This window comes from Anopheles gambiae, chromosome X (assembly GCF_943734735.2).
Source record: "Anopheles gambiae chromosome X, idAnoGambNW_F1_1, whole genome shotgun sequence".
NCBI classification, from domain to species: domain Eukaryota; kingdom Metazoa; phylum Arthropoda; class Insecta; order Diptera; family Culicidae; genus Anopheles; species Anopheles gambiae.
Genome location: NC_064600.1, coordinates 13,001,944 through 13,024,453, shown reverse-complemented (window position 1 = coordinate 13,024,453; position 22,510 = coordinate 13,001,944). Strand labels below are relative to the sequence as shown.

Here is a 22,510-nt window from a genome sequence, read left to right as displayed (position 1 = left end):
CGTACAGCATCGACAGGCAGAAGTCGTCCGGATCCGACGACACTCGCCAGTGCATCAGGTTGATGTGGAGCAGCTCGTGCACGCCGCAGGTAAACTTCAGGTAGCCCCGGAAGCCGCGCGTGTTCGGCTCGTTGTTGATCCAGTAGGAGAGCGCGATGCAGTCGCGCCACTGGTGCAGCAGCTCGAAGAAGGGCGACCGGTCGCGGGTGTAGTTGCTCGCGAGCAGCTCGAACACGGACGGGTTCTCGAAGTCGATCGATTTGTTCGGCATGAAGGCTGGCTGGTAGCGCATGTAGCACGGTGACCGCTTGCGCTGCGATGGCTGCGACTGGAGCGATGGTGCCATCAGGCTCGTCACATGGCTGCTATCCTCCGCTGCTGTTGCACTGTTGGGCAGGGCCTGCCAGGCGAGCAGGGTCAGTAGTAGTAGTCTGCACCAGCCACGTATGGTACACATGCTGTCGTTTGGCCCGACCGGACTGGAATGGTCGATCAATCATCGTTCGAGATGAGTGTGGGGCCAGCAGGAGTTGAGATTTCCGGATGATCCGGATGAGAGCGTGTAGGAGAGGGGTGTGTACGTGTGGCGCAAGCAAGGAGGATAATGATACCGGTCGGCAACCCAATTAACTTCCAATTACTGGCCTCTTAGATGTCTCCCCCGATTGCAACACATTGGAGAGGCGAATGTTGTCAGAACGAATCAAGGAGAAATCCGTCCCTTTGAATCGATTATCCATTTGCCGAGTGCAACAATCAAGCTGAGGACCGCGAATCGAGCGGTTGTTTCTTTAGAAAGAGAGAAAAGGGAAGAAATTCTTGGGGAAAAAACCAACTCCACTTCACGGACTGGATCTTTCGATCGATCTTGTGGAATACTTTTCCGTGTCATAACACGATTCTCGGGTACGAGGAGCGCGCTCGTGTGTCAAGCGATCGGGCGCTGATATTATAGCGTGGAAACTCCGTGCTTACGAGCAGACAAAATTGATAACAAACGAACTGATAATACACGGCGGCTCATGTTTCATCCAGTTGCGAAAAAAAAACGAAAAAAAAGAAGAAAATCCCGAACCCGACTCGCAACCCAAAAAGGGGAAACCGTACACGCCAGCTAGACACACAACGACGGTGGTTCTGTTGGACGGCATCAGCGCAGGCGCCAAAATTCCGAATAGCAATAACGCTTTCGAGCAGTGCTTCTCCGTCCGTCGCTGCTCGAACCGAAGGACGAGCAGCGTTCGAGCCTGCTCGAAATGATAACGCGTGCTTGCACTGGCTTACTGTATCGTGACCGGTACGAGCAGCAGCAGTGTTCTCACTCTCTCCACTACCACGAGTTGTTCCATTTATTCCATTTGTTGTTGCTTGTTGCCGAGCGCGACCGTTAGCACCAGCTGCAAGCGACCCGCTGTCAGTCAGTTGGCAAATTGCCGTTAACCGCACCGGACGCGACCAGGGCGGACGAAACATTTCGGACGAGTGACACATACACTGTCCCGAGGGCCTCACTCTCGGTGCTTTCAGGCGAACAGAAAGGGTGGGTGTATGTGTGTGTGTGCTGTGAGTGGGATTGGTGATCGTTTTATCCCACGCAAATTGATCGGCCATTGCACTATCGTGTGACATTTACTGCTCGCTGTTGATCGTGCTGCTGCTGTACGATCGTACGACAAGATACATGGACCGTTTGTAAGGATGTTAGTGCTGTGCATGATGACAGAGTGGTGATTGGGAGAGCTGCTACTTCTATCAACACCAGTGTGGAGCCGTCTACAATAGCAACGTCTACAATCAAAGCTATCGCAGTGGCAGGGTTCGGGAACACTTGTGCCTGATCACGCTCCCGATCATAGTGCTGCATGTGTTTCTGTGGTTCTGTTAACACGTCTGCTTACCAGGTGTAAATGTGATTGAAACATCGACCGAAGAGTGTGTGATTTATAATTTTGAGAAACCGCAAGACTGGTGCCGAAGATCTCGTGCAAAACTTTTTTGGAATAACAGTCGTGTCCGTTAGTTATTAAACGTCTCAATGTGTGATGCGTTTGAAGACATTTATCTCTGATGCTTTTGAGGCGAATATTTGTTGAACTAAATTATAGTAATTAGAAGACTAATCTCCAATTTTTTCTTTAACACACCATTACCAAGAATAGATGGGGTAGAGAGCAAGACAAGTTGAATGCTCAATTAAGAAAGGGCCAAAATTAAACAAATATTTGTGTGCGATAGTGTGTTAGATTTAAAAATATGCTTTATTTTTTTGTTTCTCAACAACGCATTTATAAAATTTGTTTCCTATCCTTGCTTTTTTCCAATTGGATATTTTTAAAGGAAATTGTGTGCTTTTGGGTATAGCATTGCGATCGAACTAAACAAACAAGCAACACCGTGATAAGCGTATATTAAGGAATTGAGTGCTATTTTGAATATTTTTGCTATTTGAATCGCTTATTGTATAAAATGATAAAAAATATCATATAATCGTAACATTATTCAGTTAACGATCGATATAAAAAAACTAGACAAAAATCGTAACTTAATGTTTCTTCCTAACTCAAAGTGTACATAAAACAGTAAAACTGTTACAATTGTAAAATAACAATCGAATTTTCATTTCCGTGACATTGGTTTGATTGCTTGACAGTATTTGCCATGGAAAACTAAAAGCATCTAATAAAAAGTGTATCCATGTACATGTTAGTTGAAGTTTTTGAACTACAAGCTGGCTAAAAATGATAAGGCCTTCTAAATGTGATCCGTTCACTGTGGTGGTCAGTCAGTGTAGTTAGTAACCACTTTTTTGATACGCTTCAGCTAATTCGTTTCGTAGCCTACACATGGAATTAAAAATTAAAATTTGTTCAATTATTCGGTGTAAACACATTCAAGGTATTTTAAAACAATTTGAATAATTCCTTGAATCCTTCTGTTCTGTTTGAGTGTCAATAATTTGATGAAATCAATAAAACGGATTTTAAACCGAGAGGAAAAAATGCATCAATGGTATGTGTGCTTAGCGCACTCAAACTAGTGAGGGTATTGTACAATTATGTATGTAGTATAACCGAAAGGATCGTTGAGGAAAAGAGAGCGTAGCCGTACAAAAACCTTTCAAAGTACACGCGCGCACACGCTCCTCGATCACAAAGCTGCGAACTATGCACGCGATCGCCAGTGCACCAAAACCTAGCGCTTACGCACGGCACTAACACGCCCACCGCAGCCATGTGCGTAAAATGAACGCTTTTATTGTGCGCACTGCCGATCGAGCTTTTGCTCAGATTTGATCAAACGATAGCACACGGAATGAAAATTATTAACGAAAACGTTGCCACGGCTTGCAAAAGGTAAAATAAATTGAAACCATGTATCAAAATGCTGTGACATAATGAAGCGCAAGAAAAAAAAAACGAAAGCAACACAGTGTAAACTATCGTGTCCAGTCGATCCGTGCGCGCCTGGATCGTTTGTACCGGAAATGTTTCGTGAAGCCAACCCGTCAATTTCCTCCCATTTCCTCCCGGGGTCGCAATTATTTCTCGCACTACACAATCGCACTTAATTTCCGTCTGCAGGCAAGCGAGAAGAGAGTGAGCGAAACCAAAACAAAGGAAAAAAAAAACACACCTCCGAGCGTACCTTTTAAACGCGATGGAAATTAATTCCGACAGGCGGATGTGTACCGTGTGCAGTGTTGCTTCCCACCAACACTACTTCATCGCCAGCCAAGAGGTGACAGCCGGAACGGAGGCAACTACACAAAAAGAAGGGTTTTTTTGTTTTAAAAAAGTGAAGCATTGTGTTCAAAATTAACGCAACTATTAGCGCCTATTTCCCTTATCGCATTGTTTCTTTAAGGCTGCTTGAAGAAAGCAAAAAAAAAAAAAACTACCAAGCTTGCATACGGTTAGCTAGGGATGTTGGGAAAGTAATACATTCTTTTAATTGGAGCCACAGGCACACACACAGGTTTAGAAAATGCCACCCAGTGGCCACCACATAATTGCTGCGGCATCAGCTACGCTTGTTACACGTGGTGCGTTCGCCGTGAAGAAAACACAGCGGCCAAAGGAGGCAGAGCAAATGAGAGTGAAAAATATGGCACACATACACACACACACACACACATACCGATGCATTTGGGGAGGGAAAAATGAAAACAGGAGATTGCACGCGTCCGTCGTCGTGGCACACGATGAAAAATGCAACCGCAAATGAACGAATTTTTGAGCGCTACGTACCACCGGTACAAAAACAACAAAAAAAAAAAAGATCAGCACCGAACACACACGGTAACGAGCAGCGGCCAGCGCGAATGGGAACCCGTTCGCAACAGCAACACGGAAAGGGAGGGAAAAAATACGCTCGTTTGGACACCGCAAAAAGGTTGACAATAAGGGCCGCCCGCTCGCCCGCCCGAACAACTGCTGCACGTGCACGTCCTCCGTCCCATGCTTAATTAAATTTCTCCATTGTTTCGCATATTTTTGCATTAACGAATTACGCCCGGAGAGAGCAGGTCGCACGACTTCCGGAAGTAGGCAGGGGGCAACAGCAACACAAAAAAAAAAATGTCGAAAAGGAAGAACAACAAAGCAAAAAAAAAAAAACACACACAACGAACGGAACTGTGTATGACAGGGGCACAACACAAGTGGGAAAGTCCCTCGGCTTCCTTCGCTGGATGATGTGTGCGCCCTTTGCACATCCACCAGCGGATGAGTGCGGATTTGGATCCAGAAATCATATAACAACGAAGCACACACACACACACACACACGAGAGCATAGGTCCGTAGGTGTGTTGTGTGAGTTTTGTGGAAATTATTTTCAAATCCCTTCACTGAAAGGAGCGGGTTGGGGAGGGGAGGAAAACGAACTTCGGACACATTGCAGCATGTGTGAAATTACTTCAATCTCCTCCCCACACTTCACAGCTTTGTGCTCTCGAGTGTGCTCTCGAAAGTAAGAGAAGCCTGTGCCGCCGAGAAGATAATTCGTGCAGTCAACAGTGGGTGAAACAGAAAAAAAAAACCAAAAAAAGGAATATTAAGAGTGGTGAAAACAGAGAAAGGGAAAGTAATAATAAACTCTTTCACGGGTTGAGATTTTTTTCCGCCCAAACCCGTTCGCATGCTTGTTCGTACTGAGTGCTGCGATGCATCAGCTTCGATGTCCCAAAACGAAGAGTGTTGCGAATGGAAGGTGTTGTTGCGCTGATACCTACACACTTTCGCGAAAAAAAGCGCACGACTTCAACACACTGGAAAATGCTTGAAGCTGCAACAAATCGTGCCTACCGTACAGTGCTGGTTCTTGCGGCCCCATTTCGTGCGCTGGCCAATGAAGATCATCATACATTGAAGGGACCAGTGGGGAGTTTTGCTTGTTTTTTTGCTTTATTACTTTCCCCGCCTTTTGCTGCCTTTTTTCCATTTTTTTAAAATTGAGTTTTTGCTGCCTTTTTCTCAAACACCATAATTTCAGTCACACCTCACCCGTTTGCTGCAGAACGCTGAGTGCAAGTGACAAGGCGAAGGTATTAACAGTTTATTTTATTCACTTCCCACCCACACACCCACCCACAAACCGTTTTGCAGCGTGCAGTTTGGTGCTTTTTTTTTGTATTGCCCCAGGAATTTTGAAGTGTGCGCCTGGTTGTTGTTTGTGTTTGCTGCCTGTGTGTGTGTGTGTGTGCCTGCGCTCGTTGTTTATTCCATATGCACTCAAGTGCTCTTCTGGTTTGCCCATTTCTCACCTCAGCACGTGGTGTGTGTGTGTGTGTGTCTGTGTGTGTGTTTGTGTGCAAAAAAGGACATGCCATTTTTGAGCAGACAGACGCTCAGAAACCATGGGAAGCATTGTGGGTGGGTGGGCGGAAGATGAGCTGAGTAAATATTTGAACTATTTTCATGACGGAAAGCACGGGGCATTTTTCACGTCCACCCTACCAAAAAAAAAAAAGAAAAGAAAAGTTTGCTCCAACCGTTTTAGGGCCGTATGCAAGTGTCAAAACACAAAAAAAATAAAACAAACCCCGTGGTGGTCGCTCTGATTTTATTCAGTTGATTTTGGTTGCTCGTCTATGTTCTTTCCCGGTTTTTTTTTTATTTTATTTTTTATTTTTTGTGGAGAAAGGGGAAGAAAGTGTTGTGCGAAACGTCTCGGAGATGTGCTTTCATTCGAGAGTTTGGTCGAAAGCACCGGAACGTGCCGCGTGCACACTTTTGTTGGTTCGCGTTGCTTCAGCCCAACAGCCCAACGATCAGCCGCAGTTGCGGTATCAGCACGAGAAAGGGGGAGGGGGGGTTGGATGGGGCAATTTATGGCAGCGGCATAGTGTGGTCCGGTGTCCCCGGAAGTAGAATAAATAATGAACAGAAGAATTAAAAACCAACCGACCCACTGGTTGCAGCGGGGGGGGGGGGGGGGGGGGGGGGTACGGCTGGGGGGAATTGCAAATAATACAGGAGAGCTGTGGTGCGGGAGGGGAGGTGGGGGGAGGTGGGAGAGAAAACAAAAACTCCGAGCCGAGGTAAAGACGGCAATTTTGCAACCTTTGCATTTTTCTCCAACCCCCTTCCACACACACACACACACACACACACACACACACACTCCTATCGATCGAGAGGGAGGAAATGGCAGAGTGGGTGATAATGAACTGGCAGGTTTGCCAACCGGCGCTCCCCATCGCACACGCCATGTTGAGTGATAATTATGATGAAGAGGTTAAACGTTTTCATTTTTCTTGCACTTTTCGCTCCACCGCTCCTCCCTCCCCCCCCCCCCCCCCCCCTACCCCACCAAGTTGGGCGTCATTGTCCCAGGGCCGGGAGGGTTTTGGCTGCTTGTGTTTTTAAGCGGTACGTTGGGAAAAAGAAATTAAATCAAATTTCATCGCACTCGTGCCGAGTGACCGTTAAGTTTTAGTGTGTGTGTGTTTATGTGTGTTTATGTGTGTGTACGTTTCCCACCGACCTGGGGCAGGCAAAACAAAGTATTGCATAGGTAATAATAAAACAAGGAAGAAAAAAACAGTTGCACATTTTGACGGAAGGGTTGTTCTTGCCTCGGGTTGATTCTCATGGTAGGTTTTTTTTTTAAAATCTCTCTCGTTCTATCCTTTCCAACCTGAACCTGTCCAGCGGATGACGGTGGGTGCGTGACTAATTCCGCGCTAGTCCGCGAAGGATACTGCTAGTGGGCGGACGGGAAAGCGGAAAAGCTGGGCAACGGGCAACGGGAGCAGCAGCAGCAGCTCAACCCTTTCGGTCGCCCCGGTGTCACGCCAGTGAATTGTGACATTTGAGATGATTAATTAAGACCGGTAGCTTAACGGTCAACGGTGTGACCCGTCCGCGTTTGTATGTGTCTGTGTGTGTGTGTGTGTGTGTGTGTGTGTGTGTGTGTGTGTGTGTGTGTGTGTGTGTGTGTGTGTGTGTGTGTGTCTCTGTGTGAGCGGGTGCTCACTGGATGAAGCAATCAAAAATATAGTCCAGCGAGTGTGCACTTGTACACGGGATAATATCGCCCGTGTGTACGTGTATGTGTGTGTCTGTGTTTACTTTTGCCGTTTCTGTTATTTTTATTACTGTTTGTGAGTGTGTGTGGCACTTCACACTTTTGGGACGTGGATGGTATTTTTTCTTGTCGCGCGACGTTGACGTGAGATGTGCAGACTTTGAGCTGCAGTACTGCTGTGTTAGGAGAAAAAAAAACATAAAAGGGATATTTTTAATTTCTTGCGAGTTCACCGATGGAAGTGAGCAGTGGTTGGTGAAATCACAAAACGTAGCAGCAAGAGTTTAAATCGGCACGAAAAATGTTTTCGAAAAAACCTGTTTGCAGTAATTTTCAAGCAAAACTTTTCTTGCAGGGTGCGCCTGAATGTTATGCAACGTGTTATGCATGAGATTCTAAAAATACAAACAGGTGTAGAGGAGCGTACAGGCGGGTTTCTTACTGTGCGAGCGTTGGAAGGATTGTCGCTTTCGTCAGCATCGTTTCAAGTGTTTGTAAAGCGCCTGAAGATATGCAATGTTGCTTATTCGATTTTGTTTTCGAAAGAGCATTGGACTTGAGAGCCAGGAAGAAATGGTTTCGCCTGTGTTTTGTTATATCGATATAATGTTTAAGCTATGAGCAAGTTCGTTCCGACTGACTCTGATAGTATGTTAGAGTGGAATGTTTATTAAATCATCATTTGAATCAATAAAGACATGTTTTTTTATTTTATTTTTTTCTCTAAATGTTATGCACCTGAAGGTTATGCAATCATATCCGCAAAAATGCACGAAAGGAAGTTTGCGTGAGTGCCTAGTTTGATCTGAACAAAACAGATAAATCAACATCAGACTTAAACCTTAAAATCATACAAATGTGAGGAGCTTAAGAAAGAAAAGTTCGATTAAACACATAATTCTTTAGTAGCAGCATTTCTGTAGATTTATCCTGAAAGTTATACATCGCGTCTGTCATTTGGCCTTTTTTAAGCAAAAATAATAGTTTTTATGGAAAATTTCCATATTAACAACAAAAATAGTAAACAATCGTTTTGTTTTTTCAGCAGCAACTGTAGTATTCGGTTTAATTTATTTCTTAACAAAATAATAACTTGTATAAGTTTTTGCCTGTTTAGCTTAACGCTAAAGTGATCTTTAACGAACTTATAAAAAAAAATCTAAGGAACAAACAACCCTCTAAACCTTCAGTTAAAAGGACAAAATGGACTTACTGAGAAACCAAACCCAGTGTTGGCGTATAAACACCCCGCTCACAAGCCCGAAAGTGTTGCACCAATATTGATTGCGCCCGAGGGGTTATGCAAACGTGTGTGTGTGTGTGGCAAAATTTCCGTTTTACAGAGCGAACAGCGCACTTCGGTTTGGAAGCTAATCAGCCAAAATATGAGTAACGATCGACGGGCTCCAACGGGCTGCTGGCAGAGAATTTGAATAGCAGCCGCCAGACGGCTCAGAAAACACTCAAAACCAACCCCCCCCTCCCCCCAGTGCCAGTGCTAATAAAGTGTCTGTGTGTGTGTGTACGGTCTTAATGGTGTGATTGCTCGAATGCAGCAGTACGCAAATGTGTGTCCACGGTGTGTTACTAGCAGGGGACGAAATTGGCTGCTGCTGGCGCTGCTGCTGCTGATGGCGTGAGCGCGGCAGAAATCAAACCAAACCCAGAATTCGAGTGTGAGTGGGTGCATACCTAACATAAAAAATTAAAAAAAAAAAAAATAGTGCGACAGAGAGCATCGAGTGAGGCGTCGTCCCCAGGTGTAACGAGCCATGTCAGTCATGCATCCGAGAATCTTCCTAAACGTTTGCTTCCTGCTAGCGCTCGGGCACGGTAAGTTGCGTCTGCTGCTGCACTTTATCTTTCACCTCTCGTTGCAGCTGCGACCCGAAGGAATGTTCCAGTGGGGAGGTGAGGAGGGGTGAAACTTCCCTATCAAAGGCTGGTGGTATTACAGGCGAGGTATTTCATTTGCAAAGGATTTTTCACTCCGTTTGCGTTCAAAAGCATTTCGGCAAACAGTGTTTAACCGATAAACCTGGGTCGGAATGTGCTTGTGCTGTGTGTGCTGTGGCCAGTGAAGAGGGAGGGTGTAGAAATTTCCTCTTAAAGTACGCTCAGGTACGTTGAAATGTATCGATTGACGTGCAGGGTTGAGATGGGAAAGAGCAGGTAGCACACACCCGGTATAACGTGGCGCAATGATATTTAAAGCTAAATCGTTCAACCACACAGCTGCCGGGAGGAATCATTCATCCAGTCAGCTTGAAGGAATCAGAAGTAGCATCCCTCTCTGTCGCAATCCTCCCCTTGAGGGCTTATTTTCCAATATCCGGCTTCAATTTTGACTTTGTGGTGTTTTTTTGTTTTTTTTTTTTGTTTTTTCGTCTCACACACCACTGTCTTAAGAACACAGTATGGGGCGCACCCTCGTGCTGTGTAAGAACGCATCGCACCCCAGTTTTGCGCGTGGTGAAGCAAGCATTGCAAACCCCCAACCCAAAAAAAAGGCACATGATTGCCTGCCGATGATGATTATGCTGATGGTTTGGAGCTGCTAATGAATGAACGGTACCGAACGTTCCCTGGTAGTAGCTCATGCACACACACACACACAGCATCAGCTTCACATCCGGTCGGAGTTTCGGGTGGAGTAGTAGCAGCAGCAGGCCACCCCACAGCAGCACCAATCATCAATGTTCATCCGCTTTCAACTGGTGAAATCTATTGTCGGAGAGCGAGCGACCGATCCACCGTCGCGTTTGTGGTCCTAGCGCATGCGATAGCGATACCCGGGGAGGGGTCGAAACCCTGCAACACCTGCTCAGCCCTCCCCTCCCTCTCGGCTGGCCCAGCAATCACATGCGCCTCCGAAAAGCCAGATTCATTTCCTGTTCATCGAAAATTCGCCTCCAAAGTCTACGGCACAAAAAAAAAACAGCCCAACAGAAACAGCAACAGCAGCACCTGCCTATTGTTGGCCCCTTCTCTTTCCCTTTGCCACCCAAGTTGAGGTTTTAGGGGCCGATAAAATGCGTTCGCAAAACTGCACGACGAGCTGATGACGGCCGAGTGCGCGCGCGACCAGTTTCCAAGCGCTCCAAGGGTGGGGAATGGGAACGGGAGAGACAGGGGGGGGGGGGGGAGGGCGGCAAACCGAGCAAATTTCACTGACCACAGAAACATAATTTGCATTGCCATTCATGCCCCTCCCGTCCCTCCAGAAACCTTCGCACTCCTACCACCAATCGCACAACACCAAACCGATTGTGTACGACCACTCGACGAGAGTGTATCATAGCGTGTGTGTGTGTGTGTGTGTGTGTGTGTGTGTGGGAGAGTGACCAGGGAGGGGTAGAGGGAGACGCCAGTTATACCCAAGCCGATAGCCACTGGCTATTGGCATGCGTACGCTGGAATATGTGCACTACTGCCAACCTCATCATAAACGGTGAAACGGTTCGTTTTGGTTTTGTCCCCACACACACAGCTACACAAAGACACACCAAAGGTTTGTGTGTTTTCCTTTTTTTTCAAAAATAGAATGAACATTTGTGTCCCTCCCTTCCCTTCGGTCGCACTGATTTCCGGTTACAACAGCTAAATAAACACCCATTCGCCCTGTGCCCATTGCCACCTCCTCTCTCTAATTAGTATTAATTTTAATAAAAATCTCATAATTCGGGTAGATTTAATTATATAGCCCCGAGATTGAGAGAGATAGACACCTCTCCAAAGGGGCAGGGGAAGAGCAGGAGGTGTGCTGTAACCTTTACAAAATCCTTTGTTGACCTCCCCCCCCCCCCCCCCCACGGGTTGATGAATTTAACACGTTGGGCAAAAGTGCTACCTAGTCACAGTTTGCTCTGTTGCTAGCGGCACGAATAGGAAAGTCGAGGATATTACACCACCGTTATCAGCTGTGTGTGTGTGTGTGTGTGTGTGTGTGTGTGTGTGATCCGTGTTGTACCGGATTTACGTGTTTTGCCCACTTGCTCCACTCTCGATAGAGTTGTAAATGTTGACGGCACGGAAATGGCCAAAATCACGCATGAAAATGCACGCAAGAAATCGTTTGGAATCTTTAAAAATGATTGTTTGCAATGCGGTGTGCCTACTTTACGGCGTTTTATTGAGAGCGATGCCTTTTTGTTTTTAAACAATGCAATGAAGCCTTTTTATCTACTAATTAACCTATGAATGATCTCAATTCAAGTTTATCTGTTGCCTGGAGCATCTCTTTGTTTTCTATTAATTATATATATTTTTCTTCAAGACTCATTAGCTTCAAATATTATGTTGCATTCGAGTTTTTTTTTTTTTAATTCTGGTCTTACCATAGCATTTAATGAGCGAATCCCTATGTTATGTTATTTCTGCAAACATCTGCCAGTATTTTTCGATTAGTTTGCACGTTTTAAATGTATGTTCATGAATATCTATCCTTCCACAAAAAGTGCAATTTCGATCAGATATTGCTTTACATTTTAGTTTTTGACAACTCATTTTCGCATTTACTAATATATTATGTATTAGTAAACCCCTCAGGCACCCTCAGCACTTTGAAACGCGTCGCTCGTTATTTTTCAGACCCAGTTTGTCAAAAATCCTTGTATTGTGCAATCGTGAGGAAAACGCACGAATATTGCTCGGTACTTTGGTCCTCCACCGCCAAAATACACATCGAACGTAACGTATGAATATGAACATGAAGACATCTTGGAATTTAGGTTTTTACTATCAAAATTTTGCTGTTTTTAATTTGAATTGGAGGGAAGAAGAAAGATTAATATTGACATATTAATTCCATTTGTTATTACTTCCAAATAAGGATAGATTTTGCACACTAATTGAATGTTTGGAGTCTATTTTAGACATTGATTTTGAAGCGAAGGGCATACTAGTTTTTCTTTAGATGTCTATTGATCAGTAATGATGGTAGCTTTACACCATCAAAATAATAAGATTTAGACCTCCTTTGGCTTTGGATAGGCCAAGTTGGTTCATACTGACTCTTACAGGCCTATTATTTTACTCGAATGACATTCGATTCCGTCGGAAGCACTCGAGTCGAGCGGGAGACAAATTGGTATCGTTTTCGCCGTTCGAATCGATGAAGGTTTCGTCGACAGTTTTGTTCTAGCATCTGTGTGTTTGACAGTTGGTCGAAGCAACCGGCGGTCGGAGTGTGTGTAAACAAACGGATTCAGCACTTCTTTAAAATAATTTTTTCCATAATTTTGTTGGAAATGGGGTAAATATGAGTGATGAGAGTGTTGATAAACTTATGTTAAACTTAATTACATACGTAAACAGTGGCTTAAATTCTTTGTGAGGTTAAATTTGCGCGTTTCCGACAGCTTGAGCTGTCGGCAGAAACTCTCTCGAATGCACCTTCCTGTTCGAGCAACACGGTACCGATTTTTACTTCGTCGACTCGAATCTGCCGATTAGTTACTCGAAGCGGACCGCCGCTAGCAAACGATACGAAAATGAACATAATAAACGTGCGAGGGAATTTTCTCGAATGCCGAACGCAATATAATAAGCCTGTTAGTCCACCTTTTGGCCACATGAACTCGGAATGTATTTGCTAATATGGCCCTCTGGTGCAGGTTAATATCTCTATGTTTGTGATGCCTTATTAGTTGTGCAAATGTTTCTGTGGTTCTATCCCAACTGAACTTGGTTGTTTGTCTTAGAGAGTTGGTGAAAATTATGCCTAAAATTCTTAAGCGAATCCTAGGAACGTTTAATTTGTTTTGCTCTGTAACAGCTCTGTAAGTCCGTATCTTTTTTTCCGTTGCTAAATTATGCTTTAATATAGATCGATACTGAATAAATATTTCTCTAATACGTTAATGAGCGCACAAGTGAGCTGCAATTACTGCATTGCAAGAACGAGTTCCATAGCTCGTTATAAAATGTAAACCTTCTATGTGGCGTAAATGTCCTACGCGGACAAGCCCGGCCTATACAGGCTTTCGAGACTTAATTCATTACCGCGCAGCCGGATAGTCAAGTTCTTGCTACGGGGGGACGGTCCATTCTAGGTTTGAACCCATAACGGGCATGATATTCGTTCGTTCGAGTTGACGACTGTACCATGGGACCGTCCGAAATGTAAACCACACAAACCTATCGATCGTTTATATAGAAAAGGAAAAATACGCCTAAAGGTATGCACAATCGGTAAAAAAGATTTTAACGTTCCTCGGTAATGACAGTCCATTGCAAAAGCGAATGACTGCAAAAAAAACATCATAAAAACTCAAATTGAAGGTAAAACCTGTTACTCATCTAGTTCGGTAGTATATGACACACTGTATGATTTTTGTTTCGCTGTGTCACAGTGACGCTTAATTGTTGTGGCAAGAAACAAGTTTGGTTCAACAGCACAAACACACACACATATCAGTCACTGTGCTGACAAAAGTGACTTTAAAGCGCCCAGTGCGAAGCCATCCCTTTAAACTGCCCCAAATATTCCGTGCTGGCCGAGCGAGTGACTGAGTGCGCGCCCGAATGGTATGCAAAACTTTCTGCAACAGTAGTACTGCTGGCGTTCCAGGGGCAGGAGGAGCGCGGACAGTCGAGTTGTGAATACTTTTTGCACAAAACATGTTCCTATTTGCCTGGGCACAAACACTGTGCACACAGCAGGGTCCAGGGTCCACCGAGTGTGTCTGTGTGTGTGTGTGTGTGTCTTCACACTTCCCTCAAGCCCTCTCTCTCTCTCCTTCACCGCAGTGTGTGTCACCCATTAAGCTGCACCAGACGCTAGCAGAGCGATACCTTTCTTTTGCCCGCAGTGCATTGGCGGTGATTTAATTTCATAAGCTTCCGGATGTCCTCAGCCCAAAGTTGTGCCGGCTGCCCTGTCTCCTGATCCTCCTCCTCTCTCTCATACACACACACACACACAGTGGCACGGTGTGTACGTGCCAGAATATTGTGTCCGGAACTTTTGCAGAAGACACAGGAGCGTACACGAGGACGCAACATCAGGTCCGTTCAGGGTTGAGTTTCGCCCGTGACCACTCTCGTCCACTGAGCAGATTGCTTCGGGACGTACGTATGTGTGTGTGTGTATATGTTTGGTTAAACATCTCCCTACCTCTTCATGTCCCACTCCCTCCATCGCACCCACCTCCTCCCCCACAAAGATGGCAATCGTGTCGGCAAGTGGCGGAACGTGATCTACACGCAGTCAACAGCTCGTTAACCGGCGGGCGGATATTTGACGGATGAAATAGCCCAAACTAATAGGCTCACCGTCACCACCACCACCGCTGTGTTTTGTTTTTGTTTTCTGCTTTTGCTCACACGCGCACAACCCCAGCAAATAGTGTCCTTGCGTGCGCAACACACGCAAGGAGCAGGGACAGGTTTGCGTGCCGGCAGAATAAAAACGGAAAAACCCCCCCGGTTGCTCGTGTCTCGCACTAAATTCATTAAATATGGAGATTCCCGGTACCGGACCGGAACCTCGAGGAAACTTGCGAGTCGCTGCTTTCCGGTGTGCTGCTCCACCACCCACTTCCTTCCCCGCCCGCAGCACTGTTCCGCGCAGTTCCGTTTTGACGCGTCCGGGAACGCGTCGGCCGTGCCGAGTCTGGGCTGGCTGCGCTGCCGGATGTTGAGGTCGTTTCGGTACGATCCACTAACGCGATGACAGCCCACTTCCGCCCTCTGGGGGGGGGGGGGGGGACCGGGGAAGGCCCGCCGTGAAGTGAGGAAGTCGGATGGACATATACAAACCACCCGTTTCCCTCCATCCGCGCGTGCACACCCGTCCACATGCAATCTTTTCTCTGCTCACGCACACATCCGGGTCGTGGTGGCTGCGTTTTCCACCGGCCATCGCAGCAGTGAAGGGAGTAGATATTTTATTTAGCTTCCCTCCACACCACACCAAAAACAAGCCCCTGCTTTCTGCGGCCCCCGCCACCGTCGCTCCGAATCCGTGTCCGACTCCGTGCCGTCCCGAATGCTCTCGATGACGGACAAAGTTGATTAGAATTCATCTGCAAACGAGCCTGATTGACGCGTATAAACACACACACACACACACACGCACACATATACACATTCTAACAGTCGGCATGCCACGCAGTCTAGGGCCACACACACAGTCGAAATAGGTTCGGAGATTGAGCCGTGAGCAGCAAACGTGGTGATTTTTTATTTGCAATCCATTCCACGGGCCGACCGACCGGTCGATTGGTCGCTTCCTCCACACACAGACACACACCTCGTGAAACCAACTGATGAGAAATCGAACGGCAAAACACAGGGCCAGATATCATCCGTGTTCGATGTGGTTTTTTCGGAAGGTTGCTTGCTGGGAGAAGATTGCGCTGGTGCGAATGGCGAAAACAGATCAGGCAAAGTATATAAAACAAACACATCTTTCGAACGAGAGGTTGCTCTCCATTGCTAATGACAATCATTGTGCAATTGGGTTGCACGGAAAACGCACGAAGATGAGGTTGGTGGTGGTGGTGATGATGAAGCCCACAATGTCATGCTCTGCTAGCTTTTAATTTGGTTTCTTTAGGCAAAGATTTGTAGCTTAAAGGCACTTTTTGTTGCGTGATGTGCATAATTTTAGGTGGCATTTAAGCAGATAGCAAGCTGTTGGATCAATTTATATAAGTAAAGCATGTACGATTGTCATAGAGCATACCGTATGCAACAAGTTATTTAATTATTTATTAACAATATTATTTTACAATTTTACAACTCAATCAGCGTTATGAAATATGGATTCTTAAAATTGTGGTTTGCATCACTTTTGAAACAAAATCCATATAAGCATCACGTACTCAGTTGTGATAATCAGAGGTGATACTCAAAACGATTGGTGTGAACAATGCATGCTTCGTGACATTTTTGTGACTAACGCTTGGTCTGTCACTATGTCATGACTTTTTTTACTGTGATAAAAACCGCAAAATGTCACTGACACAGTTATGACAAATTCCGGCTGAAACAAAATCATGTTAGCATCACGAGCTCTACTGTGATGATCAGAGGCGAGCCTCAAACAGTTGGTGCGATTATCACATGCTTGGTGACATTGTGTGCAACCAACTGTTGGTCAGTCACTTGGTCGCGACATATTCCGTCGGTGATGAAACAAAATGAACATGTTTTCACGCTCGATTTGACCCGACAGATAATCAAAACAGACAGAGGGAGAAAGCATGCTCATTTTGTTGCTAGAGCCCACGCGCCAAATCTTTTCCAAGAATGTCGTGATTAACGCCGACAAAAATTTCTTGACCAAGTGAGTGATCAAAAGTTGAGTGCTAAACTAAATGTCACCAAGCATGTGATTGGTCCACCAACTGTTTGAGTCTCACCCCTGATCATCTCTGTTTTGTACGTAATCTGATATGAGCTTCGTTTCAGCCATGAGTGTTGGTGACTGAAACAGTGGTATTCGGTCATGATAATGTTTGCTTCGGTATTAATCTCAGCTTGTTAGTCAGAGTATCGCGTTGGTCGGAAGCATTTGCTTGTCACGTACGACATGTCATGACGCATTTTCATTGATTATCAGCAATGAGCATCAAGCTACCACGGATATGTTCATTGTTTTCGGTGGTGAAAATCTCGTGATACTCATGACATTTTGCAGCACTGAATTTGAGTTCCAAATGCATTTTTGGCCCCATTGTGTTATCAAGAACACGATCGGTTAACTTTCACCATTCCTATCATTTCGATTATCACTCAGACAAATGAATGTTTCGAGACTAAAAAACGTTTAATGAAAACCTATTGTCAGAAGGGGAAGGGCCTTATAATTGTGTGATGCACAAGTGTGTGGTACGTTTGGCAATACAGCATTTTTGGACCGTTCCTCCTGAATTAAAAAAAAATGTGTGTGTGAGTTACGTTGCCAAGTGTTGTTAGACATTTGATGTCGATAGATTTACAGCTGTCAACTGGTGATGAGGTCTGACTTCAAACCCCGGTAAAAAAACAATGACAGCAGCCCGTTGAAGTGTTGAAAATCATGCTGAAGAAATTAAAAATTACGAACAAATATCAGATAGGAGTGGAATAACATTTTGCACACCAAACATTTAAACCATACTGAAGAGTGTGAACTATTTTTCTTTTCAATCGCAATGAAAAAATAAAAATAAAAATGTTTAGAAGCCAATCAGCCACTTTCCCAATCGAAGAGGAACGATAGTTGCAGTTGCTTAGAAACAATGGCTGCTTTAAATTATTTCATGAGTGTCCTGCTCAGTAATGCGTACAATATGGCAAAATGTTCTAATTCCATCCAGGAAAATCATCATTTTATGTCATTGTTGACAACCATTACAATCGAGTTTGGGAAAGGTGCTTAAAACGAAACAACAAACTCTTTCTTGACTTAAACCGTTAAAAATAGTTCATCATTGTTATTTTGCAGCACAAATGTTGTGGCCCTACACACAAATTGCGTGTACGAGACAAAGGCATTTGTCAAAATCGTCAGGTACACTAAAGAAAGAACTAAATCAATCGTTTACTTTTTTAAGGAAATGGATCATCAGAAGCAAAAAAAATACTGAAATACAAACATCTTCCCAATTTTAAATATTATGAAGACATTGTTCATTTTTCAGATCGAAGGCACATTTCTGTTTATATCAGCATATTGGCGGTGCTGGAATAAATCATTTTACTTTTCATACAAACTATGTGTAAAAGAGCATAAGATAGTATTTTACAATAAAAATACAATAAAAAACATAAAATTGATTCATTGTTGTTATTGTTTTGTTTATATGTTTTATACGTCTTTTATGTTTTATAAAACCTATGGTTCATAAAGATTCAAAGGCTCTTTCGAGGTTTTCGACTACACGCGTCTAACTATATACAACTATCTAATGCATCGTATTAATGTTGTTTTTAGATTAGCTTGTAATTGTAGATCAACCTGAATGTTGCTAAGGAAACAGGATTTTTTTTTGCAACTAACCTACTCCACTTCTAATAACGGCTTAGAGTTTTCCAAAGATAGTTGTCAAGTAAAAGAGTTTTATATATGAAAGCATTTACTTGTTCTTACACGTTGTGTACAATTGTCTGCTGTGAACAATTAAGTACTGATATCATTGCACCACCTTTCAAACTAAATTTGATGCACCAATTACCTGCAAACAAAGATGTTTCAATGAAACTACATTAGAAAAGATCATTTCAACTTCATTTATATTGATTATCTGTTAAGAAATTCCAGATCTTTACGATTTACGACAAGATTTACGTCTCAATTGTATGAACGTATGTTAAAGTCAAAGCCGAGAGTTTGTCGGACGATTTGACGCCTATTGAGATTTCGACTACCCTCCTCGATTAATTTTCCTGAATGGACTTCTAAATAAACAAACATATCTATGAGCAATGGAAGCCAATTTAATGACTCGATTCAAATCGAGTAAAGTAGTAAAATAACCCTCAAAGTCTCAGCGTTTCAATATCTCCAACGGAAAATTGAATTATTTTCTGAAGGTTTCTCCAACTCGAACCACTGTCAGGTATCTTTGGATTATTTCAATTGAAGTTCGTGTTTCAAAGTATACAGGTTTAGTGGAAGAAAAAAAAGGTCTATATAACGAATACCAACGATGGACTCCACAAAATCGGCTCTGGCTCAGGTGATAGTGATTTTGACCAAAATTCGACATTCGCCTAGCTCGCATATTTACACCAATTCAATAAAGCTCCTGCTATACAAATATGCTTAGAACAAAAATTAAAAAAAACCAATACGTCGTATTATGTCGTAGTCAAAAAAAAGCCACTGTTTACAATCCGGAAATACAATCTCGACCATAAAAATATCTCCCCGCCACGTCACATCGCATGGGCTGCACCTTATATAGCCTTTTTTATATATCATCGGGCTCATTGAAGCTCAATGGGACGAGCGATAGACAAACCCAACCATCACCCTCCACCCTCCACGTCGCTTTCACCGCCGGTGGTGGTGGCATTGGGGGCATCAAAATCGCCCCAAGGACAGTTTCGGAATGGATTTCCACCCTGCCGCGGCATTGACACTGACGACTCAATGGTGATGGATTAACTCCATTACTTAGCCCCGGTAATCGTTTTCGGCCGTTGGGAGATGGGCTGGGTCGCGATGCCGCGATGATCGATGGCTGGGCTTAGCACGGCCGCAGTTCGATGGTGGCCCGCTCTCTGCCGTTTCTTCTATTTCATTTCCTGCACCACAAATCCACGGTGCCATCACGGTGGACCACCACCGCCGTCCGAAAAATGGCTCACACAAAAGGTAATTCAATTTGACTCTCGCCACCAGCCCCCCCCAGACCCAGAAGGGAAGACAAAACAAAGCAGGCAGCATCCAATACGGCGGTACAAAAACAAAGGAGCGAAAATATGGCAAGGACAATAATTGCTTTGCATCGGCCGGGGAGACCCAGCGGAGACATTATTAATATTTTGGTGAGATTGTGTGTCTATGTGTGGGGGCTAACAAGATGCTTTTTACCTCGCAACGTAACTGGTTGAATTCTTCGCCGTTTGATTTTACCCAATACGCTACCAGAACACACACACACCCATACAAAGGTGATGACATCGTGTCTTTCTGTTCGTAAGTACTCCACACTAACGGTGGAAATCTTCCCCAGCCGTTTCCCATTCCCATACCGACACAGGCCACATTCAATCGATCGGAAGCGTTCCTTCAGCTTCTTTGTTGTTTTTGTTTAGCCCCGTAGTCGGCCGCCTCCTCTCGGCTGCGGATCGCCTCTGCAAGCGTTCAATTTTCCCCATTATTGGCATTCAACATTCCTCTCCAAGCAGCACACAGGCAGGACGCGCGCACAAACACATGGAGTACAACATCACATTCTTGCTGCCTGCTGGAAAGGAAGGAAAGACACATGAATAACGCTCGGCGAACTCTCGAAAACGATATCAATTTATTACTTCACTTTGCGCCTCGCGCGAGCACTGCACACACACACACATACACAAGAATACTTCGAGAATGGAATGAGGGGGAAGAACAGGGAGAAAGGATCCACGTGGAACAAGAGGCAGCAACCCGTTCGGGAAGCCCAAGAAAGGCGGCGCACAGCAGAGAAAAGCTGGCACATACTTCATCTCATATTGTGATAGATTAATAGTTGGGATGCCCCAAAAGGATCAAGCAGCGGCAGCAACGGGTGGAAGTAGGTGTGTGTGTGTGTGTGGGGGGGGGGGGGAAACGAGAAGGCGAAAGACACATACTTCCGCTACAGTACATGCCAAACCTTTATCGACAAATCGGTCTGCTCTCCCTCTGTTTAAGAAAATGCATCTGAGACAGCATATTTGCAACATTGAAAAATGTCTTTCTGATGGAGAAAAATGCGTAAACAATTGAGAATCGAGCGCACAACCTGCCGCACACAAAAACCCTAGCACGTACCGCTTGCGCTAGCGAGTGCGTCCGCTCGTGTGGCGTTAGAAATCAATCAGTAGAAATATCGAACACAATCAAGACCGGATCGAGATGCACTGTGTGTCTTCGTTCGGCAAGTCATTGTTACGCTCGAATGCAATTATGTGGGTATGTATGTGTATGTGTGCACATTTTTATTGAGCAGCAACTTTGGTGCTCCAGACACACAGTGCGCCAATCGCCTAAGACGCAAGGGTTTATACGGGCAGAAGGAATTCTCTACGGTCTTTAGTGTTAAATACTTTGCCTTGCTTGGGTGCACATTCACCTTCTCCTCTGACGATGACTTCTGCCGTACGCCTAAGATAAAAGACTTTTCCTGTGTAAGCCTGTGTGCGACTATGTGAGGTGAGCGAAAAGGTTATCCGTCGCTCTGGGCAGCAAACCTCACACTCAGCTTGCACTCGACGTAATATGGTAGGACGGAGCAAATTGGTCCTCCTTTGTATAACCATGTACAGACTAATCTAAAATGCCATAAAAAGATCCGCTTGAACAATTTCGTTCTTTTGTTTGTTATTTCGTGCATCATTTGTCTTCTTTATAGTTTTACATTTTCTCCATAAGCATTCAGTAAAAACTGTTATTTTATTTTGAGGACCAAGAAGATAGCATTTTTAAATTATTTAGAAGATGCCATTTATTTCAATTTCATTTCAATTTCATTTGTGGAAATATTGTGGAAAGTGTGGATTAAATTGTTATTTTTAACAAAGGCGTGGATAGTTTTAAGACATTCAATATCTTACGTAGCGAATAGGTCCAATGTTAGGATAAATAGTGTCTTTTTCAGATTTTTCACTGTTGAAAGAAGTTGATACCTAGCGTTTTCGTACGTTTGATATTACCAAAGTATATTACCCCTCGGGCACTCCTTTGTACTGGACAAGCCGAAGTGCTTGAGATGAGCGTTTTTGACATAGACCTGATAAAATAAGTTCAACCTTCATACCTCGAAATCATGGATCTATGGAATTACAAAGGCGACCAAGATCATCTTCCCTCTGGCAGTGTTGCTGCCACTAGTCGATATAGAAATTCCGTGATACCATTAGCACTTCTGCTAGGTATATATGTAGGACCTCTAAGCATTTCGATCAAGTACGAACCTGCTTTCCCTCGTCTGTCAGCGTGTTTGATACCCGGTTATCAAGAAGCGATGTCTTCCAGCGCACAGGAAATAGCAGCAATAATACTTAACAGTCTGTTTTGCCATTTTTCTTGAAGCCATCCGGGAATTACGCATCATCGAACTTCACCTTCTCAAAACGCTCTCCGTATAGTATTGGAGCTATTTCCGGTGGAGTATTTTTGAGATATCCGTTTCAATGCTTCATTGCGGTGTTTGAGATTGAGATTTTTTGTGTAGAATCGATTACCTTGATAGAAGGCTTTAAAAACAGATCAATCAAACAATGTGTTGAGAAGCATGTTATTTTATTTCATTTGAAGACAATTTATTCTACTGTACTATTGAGGTAGTATCATTTAT

At 44.3% G+C, this 22,510-nt stretch overlaps 1 protein-coding gene across 10 annotated transcripts in view; it reads left to right on the top strand.

Moving 5' to 3' along the window:
• The first annotated feature begins 1,350 nt into the window (after nt 1-1,350).
• Nucleotides 1,351-22,510, top strand: part of LOC1272307 (carbonic anhydrase-related protein 10) — a 68,105-nt gene continuing 46,945 nt past the window's right edge. The window contains exons 1-2 of one of the 10 annotated variants that reach the window (XM_061645911.1): nt 1,351-1,540; nt 9,020-9,362. In XM_061645911.1, coding sequence (XP_061501895.1) covers nt 9,302-9,362 — 61 coding nt within the window. In that variant the 5' untranslated portion in view covers nt 1,351-1,540; nt 9,020-9,301. The other 9 variants (XM_061645769.1, XM_061645708.1, XM_061645449.1 and 6 more) reach the window with 9 other exon arrangements.